General features: G+C 46.4%; 1 protein-coding gene across 1 annotated transcript in view; it reads right to left on the bottom strand.

Moving 5' to 3' along the window:
* The window catches only part of LOC126249376 (glutamate receptor ionotropic, kainate glr-3-like), a 93,145-nt gene that overhangs the window by 19,424 nt on the left and 60,772 nt on the right, over window positions 1-12,949 (bottom strand). Inside the window, exon 5 of the mRNA XM_049951030.1 lies at window positions 4,152-4,378. Coding sequence (XP_049806987.1) covers window positions 4,152-4,378 — 227 coding nt within the window. The remainder of the gene's footprint in view (window positions 1-4,151; window positions 4,379-12,949) is intronic.

A 12,949-nucleotide genomic window follows, 5' to 3' on the forward strand; every position in this document is an offset into this window, starting at 1 on the left:
GGGGAGGTTCCCTTGTTAGTACTTAGAGCCTACTGTGCAAGTTAGTTTTTTTCTGTCTGGATGTTGTACATCTCTGATAACACTTCATGGTGATAATCAACCTTTCAGTATGGTGTACAGAACACCTGTGGTTGGTCCATTTGATGACCACTATGCCGGGATGCTGAGGATGAGAGGTGGAGGTTAGGTAACAGCAGCATCACGGCAATTGGAATGACTAATTTGGAATGGAAACGTTGCAGCAGTGCCCACGTCCCAGGTTCAGTTTCTTGGATCGTTATCATCAATCCTGATGTTAATGACGATCTCATGAATTGTCATCTTGGCTCGCCATCTTGAATTCTAAACTTAGAATCATGCAGGCTGCACCAGAATCCTTCGTATTGTCGTCTTGAATTGCTCACTCTGCTGACAGCTCTAAGGTTGACACTGTTGTTTACAGTTTTGTGACAAGTTGTTACAGTTTTGGGGCAAGTTGTTACAGTTTTTGGGCATTTGTTATAGATTTGGGAGCAATTTGTTACAATTTTGACGTTTGGGGTGAAGTGTTATTTAGTCTTCACTGTAGAGCATATGAATTCTTCAATTTCCCTATCATATTTCCACTTCATATAAAGCACTCAATGTACTTCATCCAAATTATTTCTGAGTAGCCTTCACAAAATCAAACTCCATAGACCCTTCAATACCATTACGAACAACAATTATTGGAAACATTTCAAAGTCCAGCTACAGTCGTTGTATTTCAATGTCATACAAACTTACAGACTTCTAGAATTCACCTCCTCCCCCAACCCTCCCCTAAGCCTACATGTGGGATCATTTCACTCGACATCTCAGGACACTCGCTATAGTGATCAGCGAAGGACCTCTTGCACAAGTATCTTTATAATTGTCTGTGGTGTAAAATTCAAATAATGTTGCGTTGCTTTGGAAGACACTGAATTTGATGTCATAGCCATTAGTTAAGTTGACCTCATAGTCAACAATTCGTCCAGTCACCGGCGTGGGAGGCTCTACAAGCGGCGACAGCTCTGCACGGAGGAGGTGGCTGACGGACGACGTGCTGTAGTGCGAGTTCTACGATTCTCTAGCATGGCACAACACCATGTTTAAGTTAAGATGCAGATGCACATCTCTCCCAGTCCTAACCGGCTACACACGACAGTGACAAGTGTCAGTCAACCATACATGTTCCACCAATGAGGTATACAGATTTAAAGTTACAAGTGATCTACTTCTGACAAACAGCGGACTTCCCACCATTCTAAACTTAGGACAAGCGAATTTCGAATGTTCCTACCATTTTTAAATTATGGCAAGTGAACAGTAATGCCACAGAAGTGGGGGCTACCAGTGGTTTTTTGAGTTTTCACTATTTTTATCTTACGACAATTTCCTTACATTTTAAACTTAGCGTAAATGAACTGTAATGTCATAGGAATTGGGAATACCAGTCTTTAGTGTCAAGTGTTTCACAACTATATGTGTTCCACTAGTGAGCTATACATTTTTAAAGTTAGGAAAAGTAAGATCATGGGTTGCAGATTTAGGGTGTCGATTGTTTTAACTGCATGCTTGAGGGGTAGTAAGGAACTGTGGGGAAAACCTATGATTTTTTGAGTTTCTTGCAATTTAATATTTAGGACAGGATTATAATCTTACATCACGTGAAAGGTGACAACCATACAAAGCTACGCAATATCCCTAGGTCTGCCATCTTGGATTCACACGATGTAGGGCTCTGCTAGTTTTCCCAGCCAGAAATCTTGGACCGCCATTTGTGGTTCTGGCGTCACAGAGCTGCATGAATATTCGCTGACAAGCCATCTTGTATTTTGAACCAACAGATTAATGCATCATCTTATGTTTCTCCGCCAGTTTACACTTAGGAAAAGTTGGCTATATCCTCCATCTTGGATTGCATTATTTTATGCATATGGAGATTGGGCTATTTTTTAATTTCCTTCCATTTCTTTGAAATTTTCGGCAACTTTTGAATTTCCCGCGGTTTTATACGTAACAAAATTGGCCTATTCAGATGGATGTGGAGAGGGGGAGACTGGGAAAATTAGCAACAGTGCATAATGTGAGAGCGAGGAGGGAAGAAATCTCGCAATTACGCAAGCTTTGCCAGAACTAACGTTTCACCAAAAATCTTTATTGCGTCTTTACAGCAGACCTATAAATCATTAAACTAGAATGGAGGAGGAATACACATGAATGGATCTCAGTTGCAACATCTTACATTTGTCGATGGCGGTGTATGCTTTGCACAGATACAGAAGAACTTCAGTATAGGATGGGACAATGTAACAGAGCAAGTGTGCCTGTATGTCTGAGGTTTAATTCCACAACACCAAAATAATGTGCAATCTATCTGTCGCTTCAACAATAGTAAAGATTAATGGCCAACTTATAGAAACAATTGACGGTTACTTACAGTGGAAGGTTGAGTAGTCTCGGACACGTTAGCTCTTTTAAAATTATAATATTTTCTGATATGTGTACTGGAACATTCTGCACACTAAACAATACTTGTACACATTAGTTAAAAGAATTATAAAACTCAATGTCATAAAAATTTACGTTCGTTGATTTTATAGTATTTCTTTCCAGCGTTTGGATTTTGGAGTTATTGGATATGAAATTTAAATGTGAAAAAAGTTATTTTTGTTGCAAAAAATGTTAACTGGATCGTAATTGGTTATAAAATTCAACTTGTCCATCAACTCAGCTAGTTTGTCAAAAAACCTGTCAACTTGTTCCTTGATGAGAACTGCCACTCACTACAAGCTCGTAAAATCGTTGTCAGAATCTTTACTCGCTTTCATGTTTGTCTCATTGAACTCATCTTTACGCCAAGGCATAAGTTGACTGTGGAAATTTTTAACATAATTTCCTAAAGGAGGTTTCATGACCATCTCTTTGTTTTCCTGTAAAGTTGGAAGTCCGTCACCTAATGTGTTTCATGAAACTGAATATTTCTCACTCGCTTCCCTAATTGTTCTTCATTAAGTATGACTTCTTCTACCTCTTCCTTCGTGTTATTTTCATTCCTGACTTCTCCACTTTCCCTCTGAAAGAAAGAAGTAAACATTTAAATTTTTATGCTCTACATTATGTCCTCCGCAACCTGAAATTGATTTTTCTGGTACAACCCGCACGTACCGCTGTGACATTTTATTAATCCCACTGCTATAACTTAGGCTAGATATGTCACAGCCTAAAATACAGAGAATAATATCATTTGTACCTAAAGATACAATAAAAATGTAATATTACTTACTAACGAGACATAACACTGAAAAATTTAAGTTTTTGCACCTAAAAACTCACTAGTAACATATAATTTATTTCAACTTCGAAACGCTCTGTTGTTTTGATTGTCTTGTTTGTCGATAGTTCGCACTGTAGCGGCACGACAGGTGCTGTCACTAGCGCTAGATTTTAGATCAGCGCTTGTCCGGTACAATCCACTGTCTAATATTACCCAACCTTGCCCTGGTTAGGACAATTGAAAACGACAAGTGGATAGTCACTAAAAGAAATAAACAATAGAGTAAAATTGGCCTGGCGCTCATTTGGAAGAATGAATGCTGTATTCCAAAATTGAGTCCCAAAGTGCCTTTAACGGAAAGCCTACAACAAGTGTATATTGTCAGTACTAAACTACAGAATTTAAGTGGACGATAAACGTTCAAATGGTTCCAAAATTGAGAACTGACCAAAGAACAGCGAGAAGATGTAGGTTGGGCTTAAAAGAACAGGTAAATAGCTAGGTGAAAAGATAAGAGAGGTGGGCGTGGCAGTGGCAGTGGCTGTTACGAAATGGTATGGAGCGGGGCTGGGCTTAGAGCGAGTTGGAATGTTGGCGGGAGGACTAAGATGGTCCTTTGTGGCATTCCTCGTGATAAGAATAGACCTGGGGGACGACGTAACAGACCTGACGACGTAAAGAAACAAGCAGGAGAAACTGGAATGCTTAAAACTGAAGGGCGTAACGCATAGACACGTCTGTAAAAGGCCTATATCGGGCAGTAGATAATATATAGTCCATCATGATGGCTACTAGAGTACACAACGAGGCCGTGCTCGAATAAAGCGCTGGTCTGACAACTGGTAGAGACGGTGAGAATAGGAGAATTTACCCTGCTGACAAAAGACGCCGAACATGAGGTAGAAGGCGTTGGTGAGCGAGTGTTGCTCGTAGGCGGCGGGCAGGCAGGCGCCGGCGACGTGGCCGAGCAGCCACACGTAGACGGCCGAGGCCAGCACGCACAGCGCCACCGCCAGCCACAGAGACGAGCTCAGCGGCTGCACGAAGTTGCTCCACACCATCTCCAAGCTGCCCGGCTCGCGGATGTACACGCAGAAGCTGCAATACGATTCACTTTTGTCAACCAATATGTGATAATTCTGGCACCAACAACGAACCATCAGAAATTTCGTTCACATACACTGTCTGATAGAAAAGGTGAAGTACCTAGAAGACATAGTCGGAAATAAATATAATTTCGTACACCTACGTACCATCGGCGGATATGCAAATGATTAGAGATGCAGTTATCTGTGAGAGGTAGAACGGCCGTCAGGGTGCATTAATGTTGTTCTTGTTTAGTGTTGTTACTAGGCCTGGAACATAGGCAGCGCCATGAAGACGTCGCATACTAGTGTGAGACAGCTTTATTAGCACCCGACAGAGTTTGTAAGGGGTCTCCTTCAAGATTTATGGGATATTCGGATGTGACACCGGCCCATTGTTGGACTGCAGGGCAATGTGAGGGAAAGAATTCTCGTCATCAGGGGTCCGGTCGGTCGCGTCTGACCAACACAAGGGAGGATCGCTATGTTGTGCACTAAGCATACTGTAGCCTCTGCACATGTGCACCAGTCACCCGAGAAAAAGTAATGGATTCCCTGCAACATTCTGTGTCACTTCACACCATAGTGTGGAGACAAGTGGCAGCTGGGCTAGGGAACTACCTTCCCAAGCATGGGCTACGTTAACACTACAACACAAATGGCCGCATTTGAGTCGTGCTGTGATAGAGAAGCATGGACTGAGGATGAGCAGCATCAAATTGTGTTCAGCATTGAATTACGTTTCTGCATTATCCTGGGTGATCATCGTTGGCGAGTATGGTGGTGAGCTGGAGTGATGTTTTATTCTTCCAATGTGTGGATAGACACAGCGATGTTATTCCTGGTATCATGGTGTGGGGAGACATGTGGTATGACAGCTGGTAGTGACACCACGTGGTACATCACAGTCACCATATGTACTTATGTGTTACTTCTCATGCAATAGTATCGTGATACCATTTTCCAACAGGACAATGCTCGGCCACATATAGTGCAAGCCACTATAAACTGTTTGCACGATGGTGAGGTACTCCCGTGGCCATCAAGATCCCCAGATTTGCCCTCTATACAACATGTGTGGGACCAGCTTGGACGTCAACGTCATCGCCATCTCAGAACATCAATGACTATTTACAACAGTTGTTGGCCATTTTGACTCAGGAGAGCATATCACGGCTTTAAGAGACCATCCCCAACCGAATCAGTACATGCGTCTAGGTCAGAGGAAGAGCAGCGTCATACCGATAAGAGGGCTCGTGCTGCCAAGTCCTATGCAAATTTGACTGCATTTCACAAACACTGAAGTAACAACACATACACTCTCAACTTGCAAAGTTTCTCGGTCCTTCACTTTCTTTGTCAGGCATCTATAATTGTATGCCAACGGCCTTGCCGTAGTAGTAACACCGGTTTACGTCAAATAACCAAAGTTACGCAATGTTGGCCTTGGCTAGCACTTGGCTGTGTCACCATCTGGGTCTGCCGAGTGCTGTTGGCAAACGGCGTACACTCAGCTGTTGTCGGTCCAACTCATGAGCTACTTGATTGAGAAGCAGCGGCACCGGTCACGAAAACTGGCAATGTGTAGATGGCATATGTTCTTTCGGACATGACCGAAAGAACAGATACCATTGGTGGCCGTGCAGCTCTCTAGAATGAAAGCCGGTTAGCCTTAAACGATATGAAGATGGCATCTGTTCTTTCGGACGTGTCCGGCTGACGACCTTCTTCAGTGCGGATGCACACGATTTGCTTGAACTCTTACAGGACTCGGTGGATTGTCTGCCGAGAGTAATGGGTATAATGGCAGGGGCTCTCGAATGTAGTGTATGGACTATAAGTTGAGAATGTGGGTCTCACGGGGAGCTTGCCGGCGATAAATCCCTGCAGTCGCACTATCCTCTGTGCCCTCGGAGGCTCAGATGGATAGAGCGTCTGCCATGAAAGCAGGAGATCCCGGATTCGAGTCCCAGTGGGGGCACACATTTTCAACCGTCCCCGTTGATGTATATCAATACATGTCAGCAGCTAATGGTATTGATTTAAATGTAATTTGAAAAGTGACAATGGCCGGGAGAGCGGTGTTTTGACCACATGCCCCTCCGTATCCACATCCTGTGACGCCTAAGGGCTGAGGAAGAAACAGCGGCCAGTCGGTACTGTTGGGCCTTCAAAACCTGTTCGAACAGTATTTGTTTGTTTGTTATCTATAATGGCATGAAAAATTATAACAATGTAAATCAATAAAATAGTATATTTTTGATTTAGCGCCTGATACTCTTGGACAACCATTAGTAAAATAAAAATAGGAAAAGGAATTATCATTGTCCAGGTCTTCCAGCCACTTCCTTGCTTTAGATCCTGCTTGAGTAGTTTTCTCGGGATCTGAAGGAAGCACCTAAGTATCAATCGAGAACTATTTGTGGCACCGTCTACGCCACCTTACTGGAGTCACAGCTGACCGAATCTCGCCATCCCCAGTTGTAGAGAGTAGCAGCTGTTCTTCCTTTCTCACGTCTGATACGGTTCAGTTTGCGCCAGATGACGCGAATTAGATTGAAACTCGAGAGTTCGATAGATACGTTTCCGACTAGCAAGTTACCTTTCTGGGGTGAAGACGATCACTCCGATTTGCAGGCATCCTCAGGATAGCGATCGCTGGCTAATAGGCTTCTGGCGAGTTTCGAAGATGGTTGGCAATATTACATTCGGATTATAGAAACTTTATGAATGATATCGGGTACACCTCCTCAACAATGCTCAGGTTTCGAATAAACCACACCCAGTGCCGTTGTTCTCCGAGTGTTTCTGCCAGCTCCCCATGAAGTCTCAGTTATCTTTTGCAATAAATTATTGCAGATTTTCACTTTTGTAGCTGTTTTTGTTAAATGATTCCGATAGGTAAGTTGCCTATCAGGATCGGCACCTAGATACTTCAGTAAAGCAGAGTTATGTATTCACAATTATTATTTGGCTCCCATTGCACTGAATTACATTTTCTTGTAGCGTGACCTTGAGGAACAAGATGATAGATGGTTTCCTTCCCATTTTGAAATTCAACTGGATTTACTCTGAATGAGAACCAGGCATGAGTCGCGAGCTGCAGAAATTCAAGACGGGTTAAATGTGTGTGAGAGTGTGTGTGTTTCATTTAAGCGTGCTCCACTGCGGGTTATCAGCACCTTGATAAGTTGAGTGGGTGGCAAGACAAATGAATGGGTACATCAGAGAAGCCTAGGTTTCTGTCAGGCAGAGAATATGCTTTGAATATCTTATAGGATTGTGAAAGAACACTATCTCGTTGGAAGACGGGAATCCGCATAGGAAGAGTACCGAATCCCGTTCTGCAAGTCCCACCGCGAAGTTATCGGTGGTGAGACTGAACGAACCTTGGATCAGCTGGAATTCTGCACAGTTACCAGTGTCTCCCCAACCAAGTACGACAGGCGTTCATCCGATATCACACCCAATAACTTAACAGGACAGGTGATGTTTCCATCTATAACACATACTGGTTGCTTGGCCAAGACTTCAGTCCAAATTGAAACAGGGTGATTCGTATACAACATTTTCATCCACTTAGAACATCACTATAAACTGCTTAAAACGGTTTGAATCACCTGCATACCTGTAAGCACGTGTAGCATGAGTTTCAAGGGGAGCATGAAATGAAGGAATTAGCCTCATGTAATTAGAATAACGACTTTATTGTGAAATAGAAACAAAAGGATAACGACAATAAGGGCTGTCTGTTCGCAATTGCACTTCTTTACATATCTGTGAAATCAAAATTTGCTGCTGGGTAACATTAAATACTGTTTTGCTCTGTCTAGTGCATTCCAGCATGATTGGGTCCTGTTTGAAATGCTGTTCACATGATGGTTATGACGCGACGACACCACTTCTCTAGCTTGTCCCATACGTCGCTGCCACCCCCCCCCCCCCACCCTTAGGGGGTCATCCAGTATGAGAGGTGGGTTTCTGTAAAGATACACTGCAAGCTTCAACTGGTCCCCAGTATGCTCAGTTGGTTTCGTTCAGCAGACACCGCAGGACATTCTAATCGGTTAATCTAGATTCGTGGAGCATGTGCTCATGTGGCTGGCGCGATGCTTGTGCTTTATCGTCTTTAAGAAAACGAACCAATAGATGGAATACTGACTGTTGTACTTGACAGTAGGCTGGAGGAGTCTGCGCCGATACTACACAGCCCTCAAATTAGATCTCAGTAGCTATGAGGTGGATGTTGCCCTAAGACATTACTGGCACACTTCCTTGGTGAACCTGAGGGACTCAAGTTCTGAAATGTGCATTCGTAACTGGCTACCTCCACACTGTTGTACCACGATCATCAGGCGTCAGACAAATCCTGCATTCTTCGTAGAAGAAAACCCTACTTTACTGAGACAAGTTACACTCTGGTGTTCCCTCGTCCACCTTCCTCACGCATTCCACGCTGTGAGATTTGTGTCTTGTTTTTACCTGATGCCCAGAGGCCAAATTGATCGAGTGGAGGCGATTTCGTGCTTTCTGGGTCAACAGAGATCCCCCCCCCCCCCCCCCCAATCCCTTCCCAACGAAACGAGGAGGCTGAAGAGCACCAGTGGCCTGGGAAGGGTGCCAGCAACTACCTGACTGCAGATATACACTACAGAGCCAAAGAAACTGGTACACCTGCCTAATATCGTTTAGTGTGTTCGTGAGCACGCAGAAGTACCCCAAAACCATGTGCCATGGACTCGATTAATGTCTGAAGTAGTGCTGGAGGAAATTGACACCATGAGTCTTGCAGGGCTGTCCATAAATCAGTAAGAGTACGAGAGGGTGGAGATCTCTTCTGAACAGCACGTTACAAGGTATCGCAGATATGATCAGTAATGTTCTGTCCGGGGAGTGTTTAAACCCAAAAGAGTGTTCCTGGAGCCACTTGTAGCACTTCTGGACGAGGGGGTGTCGCATTGTCCTGATAGAATTTCCTAAGTCTGTCGGAATGCACAATGGACATGAATGGATGCATCTGACCAGACAGGATACTTTTAAGTACGTGTCACCTGTCAGAGTCGTATCTAGACGTATCAGTGGTCCCATATCACTCCAACTGCACATGCCCCACAACATTACAAAGCCTCCACCAGTTTGAACAGTCCCCTACTGACATGCAGGGTCCATGGATACATGAGGTTGTCTTGATACAATTTCAAACGAGACTCGTCCGACCAGGCAACATGTTTCCAGTCATAAACAGTCCAACGTCGATGTTGACGGGCCCAGGCAAGGCGTAAAGTTTTGCGTCGTGCAGTCATCAAGGGTACAGGAGTGGGCCTTCGGCTTCAAAAGCCCCTATCGATGATATTTCGTTAAATTGGTCGTGCGCTGAAACTTGCTGATGGCCCAGCATCGAAATCTGCAGCAATCTGCGGAAGGGTCGGACTTTTGTCACGTTGAACGATTATCTTCAGTCGTCGTTGGACCCCTTTTTGCAGGATATTTTTCCAGCCGCAGCGATGTTGGAAATTTAATGTTTTACCAGATTCCTGACATTCACAGTACCCTCGTGAAATGGTCGTACGGGAAAATTCCCACTTCATCGCTACCTCAAAGATGCAGTGTCCCATCGCTCGTGCTCCGACTTTAACATCACCTTCAGATCCACTTAAATTTGATAACCTGCCATTGTAGCACCAGTAACCGATCTAACAACTGCGCCAGACGCTTGTTGTCTTATATAGGCGTTGTCAACAGCAGCGCCGTATTCTGCCTGTTGAAATACACTCCTGGAAATTGAAATAAGAACACCGTGAATTCATTGTCCCAGGAAGGGGAAACTTTATTGACACATTCCTGGGGTCAGATACATCACATGATCACACTGACAGAACCACAGGCACATAGACACAGGCAACAGAGCATGCACAATGTCGGCACTAGTACAGTGTATATCCACCTTTCGCAGCAGTGCAGGCTGCTATTCTCCCATGGAGACGATCGTAGTGATGCTGGATGTAGTCCTGTGGAACGGCTTGCCGTGCCATTTCCACCTGGCGCCTCAGTTGGACCAGCGTTCGTGCTGGACGTGCAGACCGCGTGAGACGACGCTTCATCCAGTCCCAAACATGCTCAATGGGGGACAGATCCGGAGATCTTGCTGGCCAGGGTAGTTGACTTACACCTTCTAGAGCACGTTGGGTGGCACGAGATACATGCGGACGTGCATTGTCCTGTTGGAACAGCAAGTTCCCTTGCCGGTCTAGGAATGGTAGAACGATGGGTTCGATGACGGTTTGGATGTACCGTGCACTATTCAGTGTCCCCTCGACGATCACCAGTGGTGTACGGCCAGTGTAGGAGATCGCTCCCCACACCATGATGCCGGGTGTTGGCCCTGTGTGCCTCGGTCGTATGCAGTCCTGATTGTGGCGCTCACCTGCACGGCGCCAAACACGCATACGATCATCATTGGCACCAAGGCAGAAGCGACTCTCATCGCTGAAGACGACACGTCTCCATTCGTCCCTCCATTCACGCCTGTCGCGACACCACTGGAGGCGGGCTGCACGATGTTGGGGCGTGAGCGGAAGACGGCCTAACGGTGTGCGGGACCGTAGCCCAGCTTCATGGAGACGGTTGCGAATGGTCCTCGCCGATACCCCAGGAGCAACAGTGTCCCTAATTTGCTGGGAAGTGGCGGTGCGGTCCCCTACGGCACTGCGTAGGATCCTACGGTCTTGGCGTGCATCCGTGCGTCGCTGCGGTCCGGTCCCAGGTCGACGGGCATGTGCACCTTCCGCCGACCACTGGCGACAACATCCATGTACTGTGGAGACCTCACGCCCCACGTGTTGAGCAATTCTGCGGTACGTCCACCCGGCCTCCCGCATGCCCACTATACGCCCTCGCTCAAAGTCCGTCAACTGCACATACGGTTCACGTCCACGCTGTCGCGGCATGCTACCAGTGTTAAAGACTGCGATGGAGCTCCGTATGCCACGGCAAACTGGCTGACACTGACGGCGGCGGTGCACGAATGCTGCGCAGCTAGCGCCATTCGACGGCCAACACCGCGGTTCCTGGTGTGTCCGCTGTGCCGTGCGTGTGATCATTGCTTGTACAGCCCTCTCGCAGTGTCCGGAGCAAGTATGGTGGGTCTGACACACCGGTGTCAATGTGTTCTTTTTTCCATTTCCAGGAGTGTATAAAAGATCTTCAAGGGGTATCTTTATGGGTTAAGATACCATGTCGAAGGTAGCTAGCACTTCCTAATCGTTCACTTCGTAGGCTTCAGTCAAACTGGCCAGGTCGACCTCCAACAGTTTCGGGACTGTAGTAAGCGGTTCTTTTTCCTGTAGTAAAAGAAACATGTTTTCTGCCCAACACTACCCTCGTAACAGAAGGATAAAATATAATATTCATTAGAAAATACGATATTATAGTGCCTGTTTTATTCCGAAGTACGATGTTATGTTCCTTTGTACATGCATGCATGTTCGAAGGAACTGGCACTGCGGCGACTACAGCCGTTATGAAACACATGAAATGCATTCGCTGCTGCGAATATGGACAACCATCAGCTGTATAATGGAACGACCAACGACGGCAATGAAAATTGGCTGGACCGGGACTCGAACCCGGATTTCCCGATTATCGTGATCTGTCGCCTTACCATTTGGCTAGCCAAGCACGACTCATGGGCATACCCTCCATGTGTCTACAATCCACGGAAGTCAGGGTATGGCCGTGCGTTCTGCCCAGATAACCAAATGGTAAGGCGACTGCTCGCGATAAACAGGAAATCCGGCTTCAAGTCCCTGTCCAGTACAAATTTTCACTGTCGTAATTCTATTACACAGCTGATAGTTGTCCATATTCGCAACTGCGAATACATTTCATGGAATCCACTATAAAATGTTGACCACTGGAACCAAGTAGTGAAAATCTACTCACGAAAACACGTTTACAGTAAATTCTTTACGTGTCTGGCGTGAGGTCGGTCGCTTGACGGCGCGTTGGGGGCGGCCCTGCCCGTTGCCGGCGCGCCGTAAGGCACGGAGGCTCGCACTGGGGAGTATTGCTTCTAGTCGGGCGTGCCGCGGCCGTCCCCACAGGGGAAGTGATGCGTCTCTCATAGCCTCTCCTTCCCAAGTGGCTCTTTCCGCCTTCCCGTGGTGCCAGACATTAAGCTCGGCATTTTGCCTTGCGACAAAAGGAAGAGCTGTGACCCAACCCGATGCGAAAGCGAAGGGTGCGTGGCACAGGGGGAGCTGTGTCGAGGGACCGAACATCAGTCCCTTTCTGTTCGCAGGGCACAGACCAGCTGGTGCTCTGCATGCCGGCGTCCTCGTTTGTCGGCGTGGGATCGCGGCGCGATTCGGCAAGGGTGCTTCGCCGCGCCCCTGGGTAACTGGGGCGTGTTCTGCCAAACCCAGGAGGTGGTGACATCGCCCGGGCTAGGTTAGATGGGTCCAGACGGCTGAACGACTGGGTGACCGGCCCACCACCTGAGTAGGAGTGGGTCCTTGGCCGAGAGGTGGAAGCTCGGGCAAGTAGGCGGCGAAGGGCGAGAGGTGCAACCGCCTCTCCGGAGTGC

The sequence above is a fragment of the Schistocerca nitens genome, chromosome 3 (assembly GCF_023898315.1).
Source record: "Schistocerca nitens isolate TAMUIC-IGC-003100 chromosome 3, iqSchNite1.1, whole genome shotgun sequence".
NCBI lineage: Eukaryota > Metazoa > Arthropoda > Insecta > Orthoptera > Acrididae > Schistocerca > Schistocerca nitens.